At 26.5% G+C, this 27,110-nt stretch overlaps 1 protein-coding gene across 47 annotated transcripts in view; it reads left to right on the top strand.

The window, feature by feature from the left end:
* Nucleotides 1–27,110, top strand: part of LOC148234902 (alaserpin-like) — a 50,997-nt gene that overhangs the window by 20,017 nt on the left and 3,870 nt on the right. For 3 of the 47 annotated variants that reach the window (XM_088185864.1, XM_088185891.1, XM_088185855.1), the window contains exons 9-10: nucleotides 24,148–24,286; nucleotides 24,643–24,809. The exons of 9 other annotated variants lie outside the window; for them this stretch is intronic. In XM_088185864.1, the coding sequence (XP_088041990.1) occupies nucleotides 24,148–24,284 (137 nt within the window). In that variant the 3' untranslated portion in view covers nucleotides 24,285–24,286; nucleotides 24,643–24,809. Of the gene's footprint in view, nucleotides 1–218; nucleotides 2,766–4,866; nucleotides 5,193–7,105; nucleotides 9,101–10,266; nucleotides 10,653–12,531; nucleotides 12,924–15,298; nucleotides 16,134–17,673; nucleotides 17,824–18,709; nucleotides 18,874–19,328; nucleotides 19,517–22,784; nucleotides 22,946–23,193; nucleotides 23,359–24,147; nucleotides 24,287–24,642; nucleotides 24,810–27,110 lie in introns of those variants that run through there. 35 more of the 47 variants (XM_088185856.1, XM_088185886.1, XM_088185852.1 and 32 more) reach the window with 15 other exon arrangements.

Here is a 27,110-nt window from a genome sequence, read left to right as displayed (position 1 = left end):
GATTGGTAATTGAATGGTCTGGTTTATTTTGTATGTATTAAACAGTAGAACAGTTTTGATATAATGAACCACAAGATACCTTCAAATTTATTTTGTTAATAGTATAACAATACATATTTTTTAAATAATATGTAATAAATCTGAAAGCATCTTTGAAGTTTATTAGTCTATATTATTTTTGAAGAACATGTCATTGAGTATGATTTAATTTTGAATAGCGTTCCAAGTACGAGTTAAAAGAAGTGCTGTTTTTCACATCGAGCTCAAGTTCATTGTCAATCATCCATTTCTATATACACTTCAATATAAAAGTGACCAAGAAGATCTTAGTGCATCGGTATTTTACGGAAGATTTGAGAACATTGACAGCGTTGAAGTTGAAACTATCCATCCTCACGAAGATCTTTAAACCAAAATCAATTTTGCTTGTTGTTTGTCCAAGTAATTATTATGAATGAACTACAAATCGTTTCATATAGTATGTAATTTTTTTTAAAATAATCAGAAAGGGCGATGGTAATGTGTCGGACGAATAATATGGAATTCCATGCAAATCACTCATTCTTATTCATATTACAAACTGGTGATAGCGTTGTTTTTATGGAAAGATTTATTAAAGTGAACATTGTGATTTTTTGCAACATTGTTACTATTATATCTATATATACAGAATTTAATTTCATGGTATATATTCTTATTAATAACAAGAAATGCTATGATAAATTACCATATACATATAACTACGATCAAGACAATGGTAATATTTCAAAGTGTTTCTAAAGCTTTTTGTTTGTGTGTGTTTATAAAAATATTAATTTGGATTGTATAACATTTGCTTTAAAATTGTTTTTGAAACGATACAAACTATCTTATGAGTCAATGCTTTTCAATACGATTTATTATTCTATATCTTTGATTAGCATTCTCAATCAAAAGATTCTGTAGTTTTTTTCATCATGCAGATAACGTGACAAATGTTGCCAATAATCATGCATATCATCTATTCTTATTCGCATTAAAAACTGGTGATAGCATTGTGCTTACCAAAAATTCGATAGTTGCTAATAATGATTTAAACTTCATGCTAAAATATTTTTTGCGCATGTTTAAAAAGTTATGTCGAATTGCCATGTAAAAATTACACTGAACAAGAATGGCAATTTGGCAAAGTGTTTCTAAATCTTTGGAGATAATTTTAATAAATCCTCTAGAATTTATTAGCTATTTGTATTTTTATAAACTTTTCAATGAGTATAATTTAATTTTTATTAGCACTTCGAGTTAAAAAATGCAGCAGTTTTCGCCTTCATTTCAATGTTGATCGTCCATTTGTGTATGCGCTTCAATATGAAAGTGACCAAGAAGAATCAAGTGTTTCGTTATTTTATGGAAGATGTAATAAAATTGTTAGCTCAGATAAAACTGACCATCTTCATGATAATCAATAATTCATATCGAACTCATTTTTGCTTGTGTTTATTCAAATAATCAATCAGAAATATTTGCACATATTTTTTACATTGTACGTTTTCTTGTTTAAGATTTTAAAGTAATATTTTTGAATTTTTTACTAGGATTGGTTATAATGGGTCGAATGGGTACAATAAGAAAGAAATTTGCCGCTGAACATCCGTTCTTATTCGTATTGCAAACTAATGGTAGCATTGTGTTCACTGGAAGGATTTTGAAATTTGATGAAGATAATTAAAGTATTGTGAAGTATTTTGGCAGCCTTGAAGTTTCTTACTAAAAATTGTAATAAGTATTATATATTTATTTATAAATACATAAATCATATTTAAACTTGATTCTAAAATATTTTTCCATGTGTTTTTATTAATTTAGAAATGCTCTGACAAATTGTCATATTTAAACTGCACTGAACAATATTTTTATGGCACATATATAATTTTTTATATGTTGATATTAATAATAATAACGATTCAAACTATCTTTCGAGTGTCAATTTTATTAAATCAGTAATAAAAGTATTTTTACATGGTGTATTTTTTTAAACCTTGTATGATTTTATTTTGATTAGTGATACAAATTAGACTACGCTGCGGTTTTAACCACAAGTTCAATGTCGATCGTCCGTTTGTGTATGTGCTTCAATGTAAAGGCAATCAAGAAGAACTTGGTGCATCAGTATTTTATGGAAGAGTCGAAAACATTGTCTACTAAGATAAAATTAAAGAAATGCCTGTTATTTAAATAATTGTTAAAAATCAATCACTAATTGTTTCACATATTTTTAAGTTTTTTTGACGACTTTGAAGTAATGTTTTTGAATTTTTCCATCAGGATTCGTTATGATGTGTCGAATGATGCCAATAATCATGGAATTCCATGCTGATCATCCGTTCTTATTCGCTTTACAAACTGGTGGTAGCATTGTGTTCACCGGAAGAGTTTTCAAATTTGACGAAGAGAATTAAAGTATTGCTAATAATGTATTTTCAATATACATTGACATTTATTTTGGCAACTTCGACGTTTAATACTAAAAATTGTAAAAATATTATTATATTTACATACATGTTTAAACTTCATGCTTAAATATTTTTAGCATGTTTTTTTATTATATTAGAAATGCTATGACAAATTGCCATATAAAAATAACACCGAACAAGACTCTATGGCAATTTGTCAAAGTGTTACTAACACTTTTTATTTTTATGTGTTGATAAAAATAATATTCGTATATAAATATTTGGATTGTATAACACATTGTAAAATTGAAAATAAAATATATATTAACATAATTTTTAGCATTTTTTTATAAATTGGCGTTTCCCAATCTTTGCCCCTATAATAAAAGTAAAATAGATTTTTAGTAAACATCTAAATAAAATTAAACAAAAATCACTACAGTTAAAGAAAATCTTCAATGGAGAAAATAAATAATAATATTTAGGATATACTAGTTAATAATAACCTCAATTTAAATTTATATACAAAACATTTTGGAAAAAAATATAAAAAATATATGGGTTTTGGACTTGGCTGACAATATGGAACTTTTCCTATAGCATGCCCTTTTGTGTTTTTGCGAGTGCTTTGACTCTTATAGAGATCCAATCAGATACGATATCGTTTGTATAACGCTGACAAGAGAAAACCTTCGTACTTATAAGTCCAAAATATAAATTAATTTTATAATGTTTTAGCAAGTCATTGATACCAATTTCGTCACAAGGATCACGGTTAGTCCCGATAGCACAATCCAGGGTTTCTGTACATTAATGTTAATGTATACCGATAATGGACGTCCACGCGGATACGCACGGTTAATTTATAAATTGTAAATTTTCCACTGCAACATGTCAAAAATTAGACCACAATCAATCATTAAAGTCTGTGGATCAGTAATATATATTTTATTAATTATAAATTATTATTACAGATTATTATCAATAGCTATCACTACGCATGATCTAGCTCGTTTTAATTTTAATAATTCATCTATGAGATAAGGAAAATTTAATAAAACTTAATCTGTGATGATTGATCGGAATTATAAATATCGATAGAGGCTTAAAAGCACCTCTAGTCACCGATTTATACCACTTTTTTTTAAGACGAATAAACACTGATTCTTGTAAAAGACCCAAGAGATATAAATATATTAGTTTTATGACTCTTTTAGCGCAACGATAATGGGTGATCCCGACAAATACGTATTTAAAATATATTATTTATATTAATTACAAAAGACGATAACCACATTTAATACATTTAATAGCTGTGTAAGAGTTTTATACAGTTATTTTGAATATTCGGCTAATATTTTTGCCGAATATTGAACATTTTGAGGAGTTTTATCGTATTTTATTTATGATACCTAACCTCTTTTTAGTAGAACGCTTCTTCTATTCTTTATATTTGATTCTATACCCTCGGTTAAGTAATTTTTATTTTTAACGATTTCAGGACTCATTATGACCAAATTAGGTGTCCTTCGAAAAATCTATAAGGACTTTTTTGTCGACAGAGGATTTTTCTTCATGATTGTAAACAGCGAAAGTAGTGTTATATTCAACGGCGCTGTTACGCAAATTTAGAAAAAAAACATGTTTGATCTATTAAATGCATTCCAATGACATTTTTATAAATGTTTATTTCATATGATTACTTTATACTCAGATATATTTTTTACATATAATCAAAAGAATTAAAACAATTTATAAACGTATGCGTAATATGTATCCTAAAAGTATTTTTTTTTAAATATAATAAATGCTGTATTATATTAAAACGCGCTATAAGAAACTTGCATTTTTTCTTGATAACCACATTTATCAATTTTTTATTGGACTATTTATTTGATTGAGGCAACATGTTAAAATATGTATATTATAACTATCGTAATTAGGAAGACAGGAAGATAAAATATATTAGCTGTCCGAACAGGGGGACGGCTAGACCCCAAAGTATTATTCCGAATTAACTATATTTTTGACAACAAATTAGATGAAAAAACCTTGTATATGCAATTGTGTGTTTATAATACGCCCATATAACAAAGATCTTTGTTATTTTTATGGCATTTTTTTGTACGAAAAAACAAACAGTTTTTGTGCTATAATACCTCGTATTTCTGATTAGATTAAACTAAAAACCATGTGTAATCTTTTAATAAAATATTATTAGCAATTGAAAATATATGACAAAAACCATTGAAAATAAGGCACCCTTTCGTTCTGGTGAAGTAGTTCATTATGTTTTTGAATGATATTGAACATTTGAGGAGTTTTATTATATTGTAGTTTTGTTTTTTAACTTTAATTTGTTAGATTGCTTTTTCTAATATTTATTTTTGATTATTACGCTAGTTGAGTTATTTTTATTTTTATACTATTTCAGGACTAGTTATCAACAGATTAATGGCTGTTCGGAAAATCTATAAGGAATTTTTCGTCGACAGAGGATTTTTCTTCATGATTGTAAACAGCGAGAATAGTGTTATATTTAACGGCGCTGTTACACAAATTGAAAAATAAAACCAATTAATGGCATTATAAAGACATTTTCATAATCAGTACTTTTTTGTATTTCTTTTATACTTAAATATTTAAAATAAAAAAAGATGAATAGTATGTAGAATTGAAACAATTTATAAAAGTATGTATTATATATTATGTATCCTAAAACGAATAACTAAAAATAAATTCCGTATTAATACATCGGAATTATAACAACATTTTAAAGTTTTTCATTATTATATTTATTTGGTGAAGGGAACAAATTATAATACACTCATCCCTCAATTTTCGCGGTAGATACGTTCCAGGAAATATCGCATAAATCGAAACCGCGTAAATCGAGACATAGAACCGAATTTGTTATAAAACGATCGAATAGTATTTACGTGTGCTTTTTAATGCTTCTTTAACTTATAACGCAACCGAGCAAAATCTTCAGCGACATGCATGCACTCTAAAAAGCAACTCAGGATACACTGCATGAACAGTGGGAGAGGTTTCAGATGTAGGTCAAATGAAAGAAGTGGGAGTAAGCAATTAACCCATGCCATGATATTTAAAAAAATGTTTTTTCTTAACCGCGTAAAAGTGAAACGGTGTTTAAGCATATATACAACTCTTAGGGATCCGATTTAAGAATTAATTAAAAGAAATATTATTTTCTCAAGCATTAATAAAATAGTTTTTTGAAAATATTGTAATTTAATTAACACAAAATATATGGCAATTAATAACAACGTTATAAATTGCTTAGTTAATATTTTCAATAAATATTTAATATTCTAGAAGTTTTTATTAAATTTTAATTTTGCTTTCCAACTGAATTTTCAGATTGCTTATTCTAATATATATGTGAATTGTTTCCACGATTGAGTTATTTTTAATTTTATACTATTTCAGGACTTCTTGTCAAGCAAAAAATGAGTATTCGAAAAATCTATGAGGACTTTAACGTCGACAGAGGATTTTTCTTCATGATTGTAAACAATAAGAAAAGTGTTATATTCAACGGCGTTATAACACAAATTAAGATTTAAAACTGTATAAATATATCAAATTAAAAACATTGTATTGACATTTTTTGATAGTATTGACAGATCTTAGTAAATGAATAGTATCTTTGTACAATGTGTGTACAAAGTGTAATTAAAACTGCAAGATAAATCACATATTGGCCGTAAAACCCAGTGGAAAATATTCTTAGTAAATTACACTTTTATAATCAAAGAAAACCTTGACATTCAAACGAACTTGACCTGTTTTTTTTTCTTGAATCTACGGGGCGCTTACATTGACACGAATAGAGCAATTATGTGTCGTCAGCGACTTCATTTAAAAGTGGTTATCAACTTTATAAAATGCCTTGTTTATATTTTTAATATATATTTAATATTCGAGGAGCTTTTATTAAATTTTATATTTGCTTTCTAACTCAATTTTCAGATTGCTTATTCTAATATACATTTGTGATTTTTCCGTGATTGAGTTATTTTTAATTTTCAACTATTTCAGGACTTTTTTTCAAGAAAAAAATGGGTATTCGAAAAATCTATAAGGACTTAAACGTCGACAGAGGATTTTTCTTCATGATTGTAAACAATAAGAAAAGTGTTTTCTTCAACGGCGTTATAACACAAATTAAGATTTAAAACTGTATACATATATCAAATTAAAAGCATTGTATTGACATTTTTTGATAGTTTATCTTAGTAAATGAATAGTATCTTTGTACATTGTGTGTACAAAGTGTGATTAAAACTGCAAGATAAATCTCATATTGGCCGTAAAACCCAGTGGAAAATATTCCTAGTAAATTACACTTTTATAATCAAAGAAAACCTTGACATTCGAACGAACTTGACCTGTTTTTTTTTGTCTTGAATCTTCGAGGCGCTTACATTGACACGTATAGAGCGAATATGTGTCGTCAGCAACTCCATTTAAAAGTTGTTATCAACTTTATAAAATGCCTAGTTTATATTTTTAATATATTTTTAATATTCGAGGAGCTTTTATTGAATTTTATAATTGCTTTTTAACTCAATTTTCAGATTGCTTGTTCTAATATACATTTGTGATTTTTCCATGATTGAGTTATTTTTAATTTTCAACTATTTCAGGACTTTCACTCAAGAAAAAAAAAATGAGTATTCGAAAAATCTATAAGGACTTTAACGTCGACAGAGGATTTTTCTTCATGATTGTAAACAATAAGAAAATTGTTTTATTCAACGGCGTTATAACACAAATTAAGATTTAAAACTGTATAAATATATCAAATTAAAGGCATTGTATTAACGTTTTTTGATAGGTTATATATTAGAAAATGAATATAGTATCTATATACAATGTATGTACAATGTGATAAATAAATAACGTAAATCTTAAATTTTATCAAATTTTATTTATGTATATAATATATTATACATAATTCACTCATGCCTCACGCAAACAGTTTAAAACTGCAAGATAAATCCCTTATTGGCCGTAAAACTTAGTGGAAAATGTTTTTGAAAATGGAATTTGACCTGTTTTTTTGGTCATGGATCTCATGGATTATTGACACGAAGAGAGCAATTATGTGTCGTCAGCGACTTCATTTAAAAACTGCTCACTCATCGATTCTGTTGAAAATTCAATGGTTATAGAATACATTTTTCTGCTATTTGTCAGTCAAAATTGCTTTATATAAACCATACAAAATACAATTTTTTTCAATAACTTTTCTTGTAATGATTCGGCAACTACCAAGAGTCCTTTTTTCACATTTTCAAGGATTGATATATCGATTCACAACCCTTTTGGAAATGTTTGTATTGTTCATAAACCTTCTTCAACATTTAAGCCGCTTCATTGCACGTTATTCGATTTTTAACCCAAAATTTAATGAAAATTTGTTCCGTCATTTACAAAATAAAGAAATCGCCGAGCGTGACAAAATGGATCGTCACTTTCTTTTGCTGTCAAACACAAACTACGCACAAACTATGCTCATCACTACTAACGTCAAAAAATCATTTTTTGTCACAGTTCGTATATTATGTATCCTAAAATAACTATTAAAAATTCTGAATATATTTGTATACATTTATTAAATATTTTAATATTACATGTGATTGTAGCTGCGTAGTGAAAGTTTTTTTTATTTTCATATTTATTTGAAAAAGTAATCTATTACAATATATGATATTTCAACTCTCAAGGAAAAATTGTATTAATTGATTTAAACATTTTCGAAAACATTTATTGTATTATGTTTTTGATTAATAGTGAAAATTCAGAGTTTTTTTTGTTAGAGAGCTTCATCTAATCTCTATATTTGTTTTTTCCCTGATTTTTTCATTTTTATACAATTCCAGGATTTTTGGAAGACAAAATATTGAGTGGTCAAAAAGAATCTAAGGATTTTAACGGCAACAGAGGATTTTTCTTCATTCTTATAAACATTAGAGATGAAGTTATATTCAACGGCGTTGTTACAATGTACGATCCATTAACGGCATTACAATGACATTATTTTAGCTATACGTGTATTGTTTATATTTTCCATTTCATTGTATACTAAAAAAATTATCTAAGCAGCCCTTTCTATACTTTATTATATAACATTTTTTGTTCTGATTTAATATTTAGTATAAGGGGAATTTGGTGTTTGTTTTTTATAGATTTAATAAATAAAAATTTTGTGATAGTTTCTTCTAAAAATATATAATTGATTAATCTTAAAATTTATTTTTTTAAATAATAATCAATATTTTGCGATCATGAAATAGTGGCAGCACAGGTTTGCTCGTGACTCAAGTCAATCAGTCCGTTATTCGTTTATATCCATAGAAAGATAAATAATGTTTGTTTTATTCTTTTCTTTAAGATTTTCACGTCACTGACAGATTTTCATTCCCCTCAGAAACTTTCAATGCCAATCGCCCATTTTTCTTCTTAATACATAATGGAAATGTGCCAATGATGTTCGGTGGTCGAGTTATAGAGTACTGATGATATGATATTTTAGCTTTTATAGTTTTGAATATAATTTGTGTATTGTTATTGTAAAAGTATTGTGTCATTATATAATGTTACTCTTTTTTGCAATAAATCTGAATTTACCCTTTTTATTTTTGTGTTTCATTTAAACACTAGAATCTAGAGTTAAAATTAACATGTTTATATGTGTCGTAAAAAATTATGAAAATATACAGATATCTACGCATCGATGATACTTTCAATTGTACTAGTTGAAAGTGAAATTTTAAAAAATCGGAGGTGCCTTATATGTTTTAGCATATTTTTAATATAAAATGAAAAACTTTTCAGAATTCACCATATCATTCGATTCTTTGCTCGAGTTTGATTTTGAAGCCGATCATTCGTTTCTGTTTTGTCTCCGAGCTAAAGATAATATAGTATTTATCGGAAGATACGTCAATTAAAAAATAAAAGTAAAGTTCAATTTTTAAATTCGCTTCACGTGTATGCGCTTTATTGGTTACTTTCTTCAGCATGTATTTTCTAAAAAAAAAAAGCAAATTAACATATAAAAATATTTTTTTTGTAGGTATAACATTAGCCCTTTTCTCTGGGACATTCCAGTTTGAAGAAATTTTCTTTACTGCTGATCGTCCATTTTATTATACGCTTATGTATCAGGACAAAGTTGTGTTTAACGGAAATTTCATCGGGAACATCAAATAATAATCAAATATCAACAGTTCTTCTCTACAGTTCCATCTTTTGTTTAGAGCTATAATTTATTATATATCTAGCGACAAATAGATAAGATAGAACTATAGTGAAGATTTTTAAAAATCATATATTTTGTGTAGCTATATTTAATATATATTTCATAGTTCACAGTGTAGTTCTTCTAATAATATATAACTCACAAGCACATACACTGTATTTTATAATATTTTATTTTTAACTTTTAAACATACAATTTAAGATCAAAATATACAGTTCACTAGATACATAGGTGTTTCATTGAACAGTTTTAAATCTACACTTTACTCATAAGCAATCTATGAGAAGTATTATAACTATTGTGTATATATTTTATCAAATATTATGGAATACGTTGAATTTTTATGTCTACAAAATATATTTTTTTTATTAGTTTTTTGCATGTTATTAACTTTTAGTATTATTATTTTTATTGGGATTTCAAAACTGATCATTCATTTTTTAAAAGTAAATATAAATGGGTTAAAATTTTACTTTATTATTATTATTTAGCATGTTCATTTTAAAAAATATATTTAAACAATAGTCTATTATTTTATAGGTTTTACAATTCAACTTTTGTCAGCAAGATATGATGAAATTTACTTTATTGCCAAACGTCCGTTTTATTATATGCTTATGCATCAAAACAAAGTTATTTTTAACGGAAAGTACATCGGAAAAAGCGATTGATTGATCTCAGAACATTTCTATTTTGTTGCATTTAACGTTTGATTGTTCTACAATATATTCTCAAAAGCTATGATTGCTAATATGTCTAATAGGAAATATATCAAGATAAATTTAAGAGTGAAAATTTATCTAAAATTATATAATTTTTAACAGTATATTCTGTTCATTTAATAATAATTTCCTTAATATTTATTTGTACTATTTCTTATATGATTGAAGTCAATTGAAATAATAAATTTTATTAAAAAAATAAAATGTTTTTTTATCTACACTTTTTTTAATTTTAAGCATAAGTAAGTCAATCATAAAAATACATAGCTCACTATTTAGGTGATTAATGCAACAGTGTGTTTTAAAAATGATATATTTAAATAACTATGTACATATAAGTATTGTACAAATTGTCCATTTTTCTAGTGAACCAAATATTTTATTTGTCTAATATTTTGGGATGCGGTGATTTTTGTTCTTTAACACAATATTACACATTGGGTTCATGCACGGTATCAACTATATTATATTGTTATTATTATTATTAAGCAATACATTCTGATCATACAGCACTGTACTAATTAAAATCGCTACAAATTGTAACATTTTTTGAGATTATTTTCAATGTTAATTTATTTTTTCAATTTTAATTACTAAGACTTAGAAACTGATCATTCGTTTTTGTATCGTTGAATATAAATATAACATAGTATTTATTTAAAGATACGTGAGTTAAAATACTCGATTTAAAATTTGCAACAACAGTAATACGCTTTGCAAATCGGTTTGTTACTAATTTTTTTAAATAGCGTTTTATTTAGCATGTTCTTAAAAACATATAAAAGCAGTTTATTATTTTATAAGTTTTGAATATCAAGCAGTGGCGTAGGTAGGGTATGTATATATACAATTTTTGTAGGATCATAAAATCAGCATTTCTTAAAATAATAAATCGGTTATTATTAAGTTCTTGTTATTCATGGATTTACATATGTTTGAGTGCATTCATGGTTAAGGAGCACACCAGACGATCCCATCGCGAATATGCCGCCCCCAAGCAAGTGCCGCCCGGGGCGGCCCGCCCCCTCCGCCCCACCATAGCTACGTCACTGATATCAAGCTATGTCAGAAAGATATGATAAAATCGTCCGTTTTATTATTTGCTCATGCATTAAGAGAAAGTTGTGTTTAACGGAAAGTACATAGGAAAAAAATATTGTAAAGAATAACATTTTCTTCCTACATATCTATTTTGTTGCACTTATTGTTTGATAACAATGCATCAAAAACCTATATGTACTATATTCTCAAGAGCTATGATTGCTAATATGTCCAATTGGAAATAAGACAAGATAAATTTAAGAGTGAACATTTACCTAAATTATATAATTTTTAACAGTGTACATTCTGTTAATTTAATAATAATTTCATTATAAAAACATTTATTTGTATTATTTCTCATATGATTGAAGTTAATTGAGATGATACATTTTATTAAAAAAAAACTATTTTTATCTACACTTACATTTTAAATTTTTTTAAACATAAGTAAGTCAATGATAAAAATACATAGTTCATAAGATAAATATGTGGTAGTTCAACAGTATGTTTTAAACATGACATATTTAAATTACTAAGTACATATAAATCAAATTAAGGCAATTAAAATACCCTTTTCATATAAAGCGTTCTTACTATTAATTGTATACCTTTTGTAGTATACAAAATATTTACATTTAGTAAGGGTAACAAAATGACAAATAGCGCAATTTAGTAATTGTTTTTGAAATGATCCGTTTTTATAGTGAACGAAATATTTGTCAATGTAGTGATTTGTCTGATGTATTAGGAAGCGTTGATTTTTTGGTTTTTAACACTACTTTACACATTTTTTAACATTTTTTGAGATTGTTTTAAATGTTGATATGTTTTTTCAATTTTAATTACTAAGATTTAGAAATTAATCATTCGTTTTTGTATCGTTGAATCCAAATATAACATAGTGTTTATTTAAAATACTTAATTTAAAATTGGCTCCACTTGATTGCGCTTTGTAAATCGGTTTGTTACTAATTTTTTAAGTACCGCTTTATTTAGCATGTTTTTTTTTGAAAGCACATAAAAGCAGTTTATTATTTTATAGGTTTTGGACCTCGACTTATGTCAAGAAAATATCGTGGAATGTACTTTACTGTCGATCATCCGTTTTATTATTTGCTTATGCTTCAAGGGAAAGTTGTGTTTAACGGAAAGTACATCGGAAAAAACAATTGATCGTAAAGAATAACATTTGATTCTTACATTTCTATTTTGTTGCATTTATATGTACTATATTCTCAAAAGCTATGATTGTTAATATGTCCAATTGGAAATTAGACAAGATAAATTTAATAGTGAAAATTTGTTTAAAATTAGATAATTTTTAACAGTATACATTCTGTTAATTTAATAATAATTACCTTATAAAAACATTCATTTGAACTATTTCATATATGATTAAAGTAAATCGACATAATAAAAAATATTTCAAAAAAATTCAATCTTCTTTTATCTACATTAACATTGTCAAGTAAATCAATGATACAAATACATGGTTCACCATATACATAGGTGATTAGTTTAACAGTATGTTGTAAACATTACATAATTTCCTTATAAAAACATTTATTTGTACTATTGCTAATAATATAAATAATACATTTTATTAAAAAAGAAAAATCTTTTTTTATCTACATTTTTAAACTTAAATAAGTCAATAATAAAAATATATAATTCACTTAATAAATCTAGTCACACTTAAGGGTAACAAAATGGCAAATAATACAAATTATTTACTGTTTTTGAAAAATGATATATTGAACCAAATATGATATATTTTTATTAGTCAATGTAGTGATTTTATTTTTGTAATGATCTGTTTTTACAGTGAACGAAATATTTGTCACTGTAGTGATTTGTCTCATGTATTAAGAAGCGTTGATATTTTGGTCCTTAACACTACTTTACACATTTTTTGAGATTGTTTTAATTGTTGATTTATTTTTTTAATTTTAATTACTAAGATTTAGAAATTAATCATTCGTTTTTGTATCGTTGAATTTAAATATAACATAGTATTTATTTGAAATACTTGCTTTAAAATTGGCTCCACTTGATTACGCTTTGCAAATCGGTTTGTTACTATTTTTTTAAATACCGCTACATAGCATGTTTATTTTTTAAAAGCACATAAAAGCAGTTTATTATTTTGTAGGTTTTGGAGCTATACTTGTGTCAAGAAGATATCGTGGAATGTACTTTACTGTTAATCATCCGTTTTATTATTTGCTTATGCTTCAAGGGAAAGTTGTCTTTGACGGAAAGTACATAGGAAAAAACAATTGATCGTAAAGAATAACATTTTTTTCTACATTTCTATTTTGTTGCATTTATTGTTTGATAACAATGCATTAAACACATATATGTGCTATATTCTTAAAAGCTATGATTGCAAATATGTCCAATTGGAAATTAGACATGATAAATTTAAGAGTGAACATTTGTCTAAAATTACATCATTTTTAACATTCATAATTAATTAATAAATAATACATTTTATTAAAAAATAAAAGTCTTTTTTTTATCTACACTTACATTTTATTTTATATTTAAACATAAATAAGTCAATAATAAAAATGCATAGTTCACTTAATAAATCTAGTTCCACTTAAGGGTAACAAAATGGCAGATAGCACAAATTATTCACTGTTTTTGAAATATGATATATTGAACAAAATATAATATATTTTTATTTGTCAATGTAGTGATTTGTCTAATATATTGGGATGCGGTGTTTTTCTGATCTTTGATACTATACTTCACAAACTAAGATTATTTGCTTTTTTTATTGTCTTTTAACTGAAGATAACGTTGTCTATAATTAAAAAAAAATCTTTTATTCGCTTTGCAAATTTTTTTATTTTTTTTCTTAAAGTAGTGCTTTATTCAATATGTACTTTCTAAATAAATAAATATAAAAACAGTTTATTCTTTTATAGATATTATATTAGCCCCTGGTTCGGCATGGATCCAGAGTGAAGAAATTTTCTTTACTGCCGACCGTCCATTTTATTATTTGCTTATGCAACAAGAGGATGTTGTGTTTAATGGAAATTACATCGGAATCAGCAATTGATCATAAAAATAATACTTATACCCTGCATTTCTATCTTGTTGCGTTTATCCTTTGATTACTATGTATTAATAATTATATTTAAAAGATTGCTAACATGTCTAATAGGAAATAGATCAAGATAGATTTAAGAGTAAAGATTTATCTAAAATTATATAATTTTTAACGTTATACATTCTGTTTTCCTTATAAAAACATTTATTTGTACTATTTCTCATATGGTTGAAGTTAATTTAGATGATACATTTTATTAAAAAAAATCTATTTTTATCTACACTTACATTTTTAAAATTTTTAAACATAAATAAGTCAATGATAAAAATACATAGTTGACAAGATAAACATGACATGTATAGATTACTAAGTACATATAAATATCAAATTAAAATACTCTTTAGATATAAAGCCTTCTTATTAATAGTATACCTTTTCTAGTATACGAAATATTTACATTTAGTAAGGGTAACAAAATGACAAATAGCCCAATGTACTAATTGTTTTTGAAATGATCTGTTTTTATAGTAAACTACATATATTTGTCAATGTAGTGATTTGTCTAATGTATTAGGATGCTGTGATTATTTGCTTTTGTATTGTCTTCAAGTTAAAGATAACACATTAAAAAAATGATTCTATTTGCTTTACGTGGATTCGCTATGCAAATGTTTTTTTAAGTAGTGCCTAATTCAGTATGTACTTTCTAAATAAATGCATATATAAACAGTTTATTATTTTATAGGAATAATGATTATGGCTATTTCGGCACCGATTTTCAATGAAGAAATATTCTTTACCGCTGATCGTCCATTTTACTATTTGCTCATGCATCAAGGAAAAGTTGTGTTTAACGGAAATTACAAAGGGATGAACAATTGAACATAAATTTTTTTTGAATATAATTTCTTAGACTAATAATTCTTAAATATTTTTGTCCAATATAAAATAAGTCAGGATAGATTTAAAAGTGAAAATCTATCTAAAATTATATACATTGATTTTTTAACGTTTTATATCCTGTTATCTAATAATTATAACTTCTTTGTAAAAACATTCATATATACTATTTATTATATGATTGTGAAAATAAAATTTTAATAAAAGAAATAAAACTTTTTTTGAGTTAAACATAAATAGTTCAATGATATAAATACGTAGTTGACCAAATAATGTGTGGTTACTGCAATACCTCTAACTAATAAATTATTTTTATAAAAAATATCCATATTATAGAATAGATTATATTATTCATATTAAACCCTTTTACATAATAATATATTAAATACATTTTTATTGTCATCAAATTACATTTACATAGTAAGGGTAACAACACGGCAAATGTAGTTATTTGTGAAACATTTTGGGTTATGGTGATTTTTTAATCTTTAACACTACACCGCACATTTTTGTATTGATTATATCCACAATATTAACTTTTTAATTTGAACATTATTGTAATATTATATGTAGTTTCAAAAAAATAGTTGACATACCTATGTACATCTTGTTACGTTTATAAATATTTTTTCACACTTTGTATTGCACACATGTAAAATATATCATATGAACATTGCAAATTATCTTTCAATTAATTATCTCCAACATCTAATGCCATAATCTCCGACTAATATTATCCGACATATAAATAAAAATATACTATGATTACAGGATTTGTGTTGGACACTCGATTGGGTGGTGACCAGGATTTGTTCTATACGTTTATAGCTGAACATCCATTCTTTTTTTCTCTTGTAAAATCTGATAGTGGCGTCATATTTTCGGGATCATGGAAAGGGATTGAATGATTTATTATCTAAAATTAAGGTATAGTTTATTTTGTAAATTTTGCAATTACGGAATAATATATAATAACTCGGAATATTTATTATATGCCGATGATCTGAAAGTGTTTTAGAGTTTTTGCACAAATTCGGATTCATTTTCTTTACAAAAAGACATGGAGTCGCTGTGGAGGTGGTTGTCACATTTTCCTGACCCCATTGTATGGTGAAATTCTCTTACAGCTTAGGCAGAGGTGTTTTAAGCAGAAATACTCGATGCTTTTTGAGTGACATTCGATCAGTGATTTGTGATAAGGCGTCGAGGATGCTCAGCTTCGTTATGCGGAGCGCGTGTCACTTCAATAATTTATTACCGATTTGCGTTCTGTACGACACGAATATGGCACCATTATCTGGAATTCGAATGAAGCGAAGTATTCATTGCTAGAGAAAATTCCAAGATTTTATTTTGAGATATCTCTACAATAGCGAATACGGGTTGTATCCATATTTGTATCTTATTGCCATTTTACTAGGAACGTTAGGATACAATTAATTGCATTTTCGGCGTAGCGTCTACGCAATAAAGCGTTTTTTAAAATTGCTTACAACCCGTCAATGATCAGTGACTTTCGACTGCGAGCATTAAAGTGCCTTAGAGAGTCGCGATCGCGTTCCTTATTCTTATCCGCTGCGGCTAGGATGTCGAACTTAAGATCAACACCAAAAAAGTATAAGTTTGGAGGTCAAATTCCAAATGATAGCTTTGATATGAGTGATGCAGTATTGCAATGTTCTGGTTTAAGACAATAAAAATATAACAGTATAAAAACAAAAATAGAAAATCAAGCCAATAAATTGAAATGTTCGACTTTAGGTACACATTCCTTTGCGTCGGCACTATTGCTCCCGTTATTGAATCAATGGAGTTTGTTGCGCTTTTCGTTGAGAAGGCCGATTTAAATTTGCCCCTTTTAACATGTCTTGCATAACTAATTTTAACGCGACAATTATGGATGGTCCCGATAAGCGTAATAAAATAACGAAATTTATTTATTATTTTTTAAATGGTCCGTTATTATTACTTTTAGTTATTGGTGTAGTGATTTGTAAATAAAATGTTTGGATGATATTTTGATAAACACTATTCTTCACAACTAATCAATAATGGTATTTATTTCAAAATATAATCTAAAAAAATGTTCCCATATCCATATCCATTATTATCGTTTATATAAATATATTTTCACACATTTTTTATTACATTATGAATATTTAAAAATTCCAATTATCTTTCACTTTCACTAATTTTTTTAAACATATATGATGATTACAGGATTTGTGTTTACCGCTCGATCAGGACGGTTGTGGGCGCATAAATTTATAGCTAAACATCCATTCTATTTTGCTATTGTCAAATCTAATACTGGTGTCGTATTCTCGGGATCTTGGAAAGGGTTAAAATGATTTATGTTGTTAAAATGAGGTAACGTTTATTTAAAAATTGTGCATGTAATATAAAATACTTGGGATTCATTTTAGATTATGGGCAAAAAATGGAGTTTAAATAATAATAATAAATCAATCATTAATATTATAAAATATATTTTGAACAAAATATCAGTATTTATTATATAACAAACCATTTAATAAATTTAGTAGCAGTAAAACTAATACAAAGGATATTGATTCATTCAGGCATATATAAAGATTAAGTGTAGTGGTTTACTCTTTTATACATATATTTATGTAATTTCATTTTAAAGTTCTTTAACGATTTTTTTATAATTTTTGCAGGCTTATACGGAGTTACACTTTCATATCATCGTATCGATAAATTTAATGCCAATCATCCATTCTTATATGCGATTAAGAGAAACCATAAAGAAATAATATTCATAGGATCGTATCATTATAATTATAGTAATTAGGTGAGCGCCATTAAATTTATTATTTGAATTATACATTATTTCATTATTATCAAAAGTGAATCAAATACTTTTTTGTATAATCATTGTGCAAACAAATCACAGAACACAGCCTATTTTTAAATTTTCTACTATTGATGGAGTGATATTATTATTCAATCGAATCGCGTAATATTGTATCCTCCGTTCTTGATATATTATATAAAGGCATTCGCTTAATGATTTTTATTACAATTTTAATGTTTTCGTTTTACTCACTCATATATCGCGTGGCATTAAATAATTATTATTTTACCATATCTAATTACATATCTCGTTATTAACAAATTTGCTTTATGCATAAGATCAAGCACAACGCTTATATATTATATAATATTATTGCGGGATTAAAATATTTTATCACTCATTAAAGAAATCTTATAAATCATGATCTTATGATTTCAGGATTAATAATATATATACTTGCACTAAAACTGAAGATAACTTGGATTAGTAAATATCTTTTAATCAGCAAATTTAAAACTCTTCAAATAATAATAATACAAGAACTTTATACCGTGACATGTTTTTATACATTTTTATATATCAATAAATATTATTTGATTAAACTGATACTTTTATTTATTTATAATAATAAAAATGACATCATTTCATTCTGATCATACAACAATATATTTAAAATAATAATAATAATAATAAGCTTCTTTACTTTTTTCTACTATTATTTCTATTGATTCCAAAGAAATGTTAAAATCACACATAACAATATAAAATAGATGCATCGAGGCAGTGATGTCCAATGTACCAGGATGTTTTTTGATTATATTCAATACATATATATGAGTGGTTGAATGTATTTTAATTTAAAATCTATCTATGTTGCACATCACTGTTTTAGGTTTTAGATACATATTATTTCTAGTAATAAAATGACATATTAAGGAAGATTTTTGGTACTTATTTCTTTTACTCTTCTTATTTTATATTATATTTATCTTAACAATCATTTATAATAAAATATTATCAAGATGATCACATATCTGTGTGTGGGTGTATTTTTCAGGATTTACGATAGTGGCTGCAGCATTTTTCCCACCTCAAGAATTCACAGCAGATCATCCCTTCTTATATGCTATTGTAAAACGCCGTAAGATAATTTTCTTCGGAAGCAAAAATGTTTAAGACAATTAATTATTAATAAACATATTATCTTTGGATATTTTTTGATATAAATAAATTTTTTAAATTTTCCACTATGGTTTTATTTGATTGTACGTTATGGGATAAGTTCTGAATCAATTGTCTCAATTTACATAATGATTTTATTTAAGAGATTGAAAATATTATAATAATAATATATCACACTAATAAAAATTAGCGTTTGTTTAATAATCTATGCATGATTAGAGCTTTTATATTTGAGCTTTTTAATATTGATGCTTTTGCGTTTTTAATATTATTGCCCTTATATTTAACATTTTAATTTTTAATCTAAGATCAACTGTTTCATGTTTTAATTTTCTAATAACACTTTAATTTAATTCATAAATAAATGATTTATGTCAAAATTACATTAACAATTGGCATAAGTACAAAAACTGATCAAGATTAGCCAACGTAAAAAAGTATCTTGTTCATTAAAATATAAAAGTGAATCAAATATCACTTTACAATAAGATTTTCGGCACAAAGCTAAGCTAATATCATTTTTTTAACAAGGTCTTGTTTTGTAAATATATTGGTAGACATACTATATACAATTATATATTATGACACTATGTACAGATTTTTTTAACCCTTGATTATGGATTATAAAATTGTTATTATTATTGTGTTGTTCTTTGGGTGAGCGTAAATGATTTGTCATTGCCTCTTTGATAGTCTTCTATAATCGTAATTTAGTTTACTTGTAAGCCTGATGTATTGTTTTCTCTCTGTCCTGATAGTTTATTAATACATCTATTAAACAAAAACTCCGTAAGTGTCAAATCACTCGATGATAAAATAGTTTATTTTTAAACTTTATAAATTATAATAAAATTATTAAAGATATTTTTATGGCAATTTTTCAATTTGAAGCTACTCTGGTTGTTTTAAGAATGTATTACTATCAGTACACTACATCGCATTTATCTGAAATGAGTTACTCAGCGACGCGTTATCTAAGGTGCATGCTGGTGTCGTTATTTTTCTGACGACGAGGTGGCGCAGATTGACTGGCTGAATCTCACATTACGTGGAAGTTAATGGAGCAGTTGAGGGTACCCTCCGGGGAATACTTTAAATAAGTCTTCACTCCGCTGTGATACTGGCCTTCAATGGGACAATAAGCCGAGGGCTTATAAAAACCCATGCGTCGTGCCAAGAATATCGGTATGTGTTTGTTGACCTAAAATCAACTGTTTGGCTTGGCTCAAAACTGTTGCTATCCTTCCGTCTGGCAATGTACTCAAAAACGTGTGATTTATATTTTTTTGAAAGGGATAAGTTTCTCGAAACCAAAACTCACAGAAAATTATGACACACTGACATTTCTTTCGATTAGTTACGCTTTCTATATTTCTTAGATAACAAAAAAAAAAAAATTTCCGAAAAACGGCGCTATCTCACTTAGCGTAGCATCGGTAGCAACAACATAATCGGTAGATAGTCATGTACAGAACGAATTTTACATCAACTATGGTATATATTCAGAATAATAGTTTTAAATTAATTCAATAAATAATCAATAATATCAGTGCAATTTAAAATTTATTCAAAATGAAAAATGATGTAACTTGAGAGCGCGTAATTCATCATTAAGATCGAATTATCTTATATTTTTTGGCAGAATCTGTGTATACTTCTACAGTGATTTTAAGCTTGAGTTATTTAAAACTTCATAGCATAAGTTATGATACAATTTTTAAATATGAACCTTATGTTAGTTTAAAAAGTACAGTTCTCATATTTATATCAATAAAAATGATTAGGATTTTATTACATGATATAAACATTTTTTATAATATTTCGATTGAATCGAACGACTTGTATAAAATGGTAATTAATTAAAATTCTATTCAAAATTCTGATTAATATTTTTTTTACATTATATTGTATGTTGTTTGCAGCCTTAATTGCAATGAACTACAGTGCAGCTCCAAGATTAAGAAAAGTTAAAGATTTCATAGCCGATCATCCGTTCTATTTTTCTTTAACTCAATCTGACGAAAATAGCATATTCGTTGGCTCTTGGAAAGGAATAGAATAGTATAAACATATATTGATGAAGGTAAAAATAGAATACAAAAATATATAGCGTTGACTTAATAAAAACATAATATTTTTTAATGATTCGCTTTGATAAAATAACTATAATATCCATTAATTACAATTGTAATAAAATTTACATATGATTTTGAAAATATTATATTAATAAAAAGCATGTTTGCTTGTGTTTGTCCAAATCACTGATTTTTTATGCTTAAACAGAAAAAAATGTGATTATAGAGAAGAAACTGGAAATTGTGATAAATATAAATGAATTAATAAACAAACTAAAAAAATGATATTAATATTTTATTTCACAAAAAAAAATAAAAAATGAATACATGGTATATACAGTCGATCCCCCAATAACACGGTAAATTGGGGACGTGCTCTTTGGGTGCCCGCACTTTATGTGTGAGCGAGACAAATGGAGAATATCTCACCACACGCTGATTCATACATACGTATTGCAAAAATTGTATCAGTATTTTCTAGTGTCCCAACTACACGCACCCAAATAGCACGTTTCCAATTTACCGTATTTTTGGAAGGTCTACTGTATTACATTGCTTAAAAGCTTAATTTCAAATTTTTGTCATATATATTTTTAATTTATAATTAATTTTCAATTTAACAGATTTATGTTCGTAGATTTGTGCTCAATTGTTTTCTTCAATGGATTCGATTGTGTATTTTTTTAATGAACTTAAGGGATCTTTAACGTTCTTTTTACGGTGCAAAGATAAGCGCCCCCCGGTGATGTACACTCGGCGTACAACGTGTAAAAATGAATAATTTTAAATCGGAAAAATACGAATATTATTACGAAATAATCATATATTAATAATTTAAGTTAAAACATAACAATTATTGTAATATATGTGCCGAAAAGGAATAAACACATTAGGCATTATGATTAGACTGTGGCATTGGAGGATATAGAATCTCTGTTTTTTTGTTGCTCAACCATAATGCGCTAAATCAAGTATTTGGAAAGAGAAATCCATTTCATTTAGGATATTAATAGAGATATTATAATATTAAAATACTATGTACACTTAGTGTACATCACAGGAAGGGGATGGTTAAGAAATGTAATTTTCCTAAATATATACAATATAAATATAGGTTTTTATTTGATACATATATGGGGATACTGCGATTTTTTATCAAACAGAATGGCATGTTTGTGCGAAATATTGATTTTATTTTCTATTATTCCATTAAGTTTTATAAATTATGCTTACATAATATGATGTGTTGTTTGCAGCCTTGCTTATAGTTGGCTACAGTGCTTTTCCAAGACTCAGAAAAGTCGACGATTTCATTGCTGATCATCCATTCTATTTCGTATTAAAACAATCTGACGAAAATGTAATATTCGTTGGTTCTTGGAAAGGAATAGAATAATGCACTAACATATTGGTGAAGGTAATAATTAAATAAATACATATGAATATATTATTAACTTCAAAATAAAAATAATCTGTATTCTATATACATAATTTTTTCTTATTAATCAACCATTAACTTTATTGTTATTCACTGTAAAATAACCAAAATATTCACAACTGTCATTTTATTAAAAATAAAACATTTAATTAAATAGGAGTTTAACATTAATTACATATTTAATATTAAAAATAATAATAAGTACAGACAAGTGAATATCTTTTCAGGAATTACCTATTTACTTTTGTCATACCAAAAGCCGGAAGAGTTCACAGCAGACCATTCTTTTTTTTACATTCTTAAACAAAAAGATAACATTGTATTTATAGGAACGAAAGTCGTTTAACATATATTGTAAAAGTTATTAATAAATATAAATATGTGAACAAAAATTAAGAATGTTTTATTTCATTCTCTTTAAAATAATTGAAAAACACGTGAATCATTATGTTCTACAAAAAATCCAATACTCCAATTTTATATAATTTACGAATTTTTCTCTGCGTTCAGTTGAGTTTTCTTTCTCGACGTTTCGCCAAAAATGTCTTTCGGCATCTTCAGGAGAACAATTTTGGGTGCATTTGATTTATATCTCCGTACAAAGACATTTTAAGCGAAGCGTAGAGAGAAAAATTTCAATGAACTCCGTAAAAAATTGTAAATATATAAATAAATATTTAAACCATAAATGTGTGTGAGACATAAGTATATATTAAAACAATATGGTAATAAAGCTTACAATTCAAGTAAACTATAATATATTTCTGATTATTAAGCATTTAATTATTGCATTTTAATATAGTATATGTAATGAAGTAAGTATTTAAAATATTTTTAAGTAAATATATGTATGTGTAATATAAAATATAATGTATTTGTATTGTGTACAGTAACAACTTTGGCAACGTGTTCCCAATTATTCAAATATTTTCAAATTAATTAAGTAGTAACTTATGATTATAACAAACATATTATATTTCATCTATTCGATTTAGATTTCTTCCTCTTTTGGTTATGCTTTTTGCTTTTAAACTATATTTATTTGCATGATGCAGACTGTGGAGCGTAACCGTCTCTTTTTTCCTATTAAATATTTTTTAAATTATAACTTTTATATAATATTAACACTCAGATTAAATGAAGTAGTAGTTTCATATCATTATTTAATATCTCGTTTGCAGTCATCTTTACAGTCGGTAGTTCTCCAAGTATTCAAAAGAAGTATATTTTCACTGCCGATCATCCATTCTATTTCGTTCTAATCGAATCTGAGGACAAAATCATATTCTCTGGTTCTTGGAAAGGAATTAAAAAATAAAGGTAAAAATTATTAAAATATATTCTAGTTATTTAAAACTTAAATTCGTGTTTGAGCTTTCTCGAACCATTGAACCTTTTTTACCTTCATTAGTGATTATTAATATAATTAGTAAAGAAGATTTTTATAAGATGTGCATTTATTTTGAGTATTAAGATGTATTAACGACAATTTGAAATAAATTTAAAATAAAAAATGTATTTGTTATATTATATATGAGGCACGCCACATAGTGAGATTATTTTGCTTTTTTGTGCAATACGCTGTCTGAATTATTTTTGCTAAAATAATTTTATTCAGTATTTTAAAAATATATTTGCAGGTTTTCATATTCAATTATCATTATTCATTATTTCAGTAAATCATGGCTCTAAAGCGGACAATCCGTTCTTCTTTATAATAAGGCAAAAGCAAATCCTAGTGTTAATCGGAAAAAAAGGATAAGAAATATTTTTGAATTTATTGATTATTATACATATATAATAATTATTGTAACATAGTTTAAAAAATAAAATAATACAATCTTATAAATGTGTATGGTTTATTTTATTACTAAGTATAATTAAAATTAAAAGTAATTTATTGAAGAGGTTCCAAAGTACATAAGTTTTCCAGCGCAATGAAGTGTATCGATATATCTAGAGTTATCTCATTTCATCGACCTTTGGAATGGTTGACGTTACTCGCCTATGGACTGAAACGGAGTGCTACTTCCTTTCGTGATTTTTTCGTTGCTGATACGTTACTTAAAAATGTATCGTAATAGATAAGTAATTAAATGGATTGCAATTTTTTATTTTTTGGCATTGCATGGTGCATCACTAATCATCACTTATTTTATTTATTATTTTCTAATATAGTGTTAATGCTTAATTTCTTTTAACAAATTATTATTTACAGCTTTAGTTGAGAAATTCCACTCAGCGAGGGTATACTTGATCCGATTTAATGCTGATCATTCCTTTATTTTCGCTTTGAAGACTTTGAAATCTAAAGATATATTATTTATTGGGTCATGGAAAGGAACTGTGTAATATTTTATAACAGTCAAGGTAAAAATATTATTTTTTTATATTTAAAACAAAATTAAAAAACTTTATTGAAGATCTATAAAATTGATGAAGTTATATAGATAATATATTACAATATGAAGCAAATTTATATATATTTGTAGATACCTATATAACCATTAATATATTGTACGAAAATCACGTTCTTTATTTTCTAGACTTTTAAGCAATGTTCTTTCGAGAGAGAGCACACTAAACATAGTCTATTCAGCGTATAGTTTTACTGATTTTTGACAAAAATGTCAGTTCATATGTTATTGCCTTCGACTTATCAAAACCTAACACTAATAATAAAAAAAATAGGTAACTCATAAGCTCAAATACTTTATTACTACATGGTTTTAATGCCAAGGGCCGAGTCCAGAATAGTTGTTTAAGGCAGTCGGAACCCAAATAATTAAGTAGTCTATGAAGAAATCCTTGTTACTACCTCTCGAAATGCGTGAGTCTCTCTGGTCTCTGATTTGTCAAGACTTTTTTGATTTCTCAAAGAAGCTTGGTAAAATAAGAAAAGAGGTTTATTTAGAGCAATGACAAAATAATGTATATATCATGGGTGACTCTTTATGAGCAAAATCATTGTTGTTACTTTCCGATGACTATACGAAAAATAATGAATAACAATAACTATTCATTTTAACGGTCACAATACAGCGTATTTCATACATTGTATAACTTAGTCCTAGGTGGTCACAAACGGCTCATAGGTTTTGGTCACGGTGATTAACGTTTTTAGGTTTCGAAGTTGTCGTGGATATAAATTTATATAAATAGATTCAAAGAAATATAGTTGAGAGGCAACTATCATCTGTCCATCATTTCCTGAGAAGATATTACCTCATATATTAAAAACACTGTTCTAGAGCTAATTATTAAAACAAAAAAAAATATAGGCATAAATAATGATACAACAGCAATATATTATATATACTTCTTATTTGCACAACAAAATTTGTCTTTGCCAGTTTTTCTATGACATATTTTATGTAATCATACGATTATTTTAATTTATTTCAGGAATGTCCATCAAATACCAATCTGTGAGGCTAGGATATGATTTTGAAGTCGATCATCCATTTATATTTATACTTAAAAATCATAAGCGAATCATGTTCATTGGAAAAAATGCATTTATGTAATATTAATTATGATAAGTGTTCAATAAATATACATACAAATATTAGTCATGCTTTTTTCTTTAAACATTTAAAACTACTTAACTTGGAAACAAACATAATACAGTTTTCAGAACCAAGGCTTATAATAACACACATAATACGATTGTTTGCTTTTAATATTTTTTACTAAAAAAGTTTGAGAAGCGTAGATTTTTTGTAACATATGTGTACAAATAGTATATATGCATGAAGTAAAAATATCAGGTATGCTGTTATAGTGTGTGCATGTTTAAAATGGCCATGGCAATGTTAAAATCTCGTCAAGAGCAGGGCTCAATTACTGATTCGTTTCTTTTGTTCAAGAGGAGAAACCGAAGTGGTTTCCGCACCTAACCAATGCTATGTTTCTGTACGGAAACTATTCTATATCTAATTAGACAATCTACGTACGATGATAAAAAAAGTCAGTTAGAATTGGAAATTATGTAATTAGAATATATGTTTACCTGTACACGCGTTACATCGCTCTTTCGGCTTTGTATTTTGGCACTGACCGTCTCCTTTGTTCAGGTCATTTTTGCAAAGTGCTTTCAAAACTTTGAATAAATGTCAGACTCTCACGCGCGTTTGTTTTATGC

Source organism: Plectrocnemia conspersa, unplaced genomic scaffold (assembly GCF_051122295.1).
Source record: "Plectrocnemia conspersa isolate PC_06_02 unplaced genomic scaffold, ASM5112229v1 ptg000005l, whole genome shotgun sequence".
Taxonomy (NCBI): domain Eukaryota; kingdom Metazoa; phylum Arthropoda; class Insecta; order Trichoptera; family Polycentropodidae; genus Plectrocnemia; species Plectrocnemia conspersa.
The sequence above is the reverse complement of the archived record's forward strand: the minus strand, read 5'-3'. Positions and strand labels throughout refer to the sequence as shown.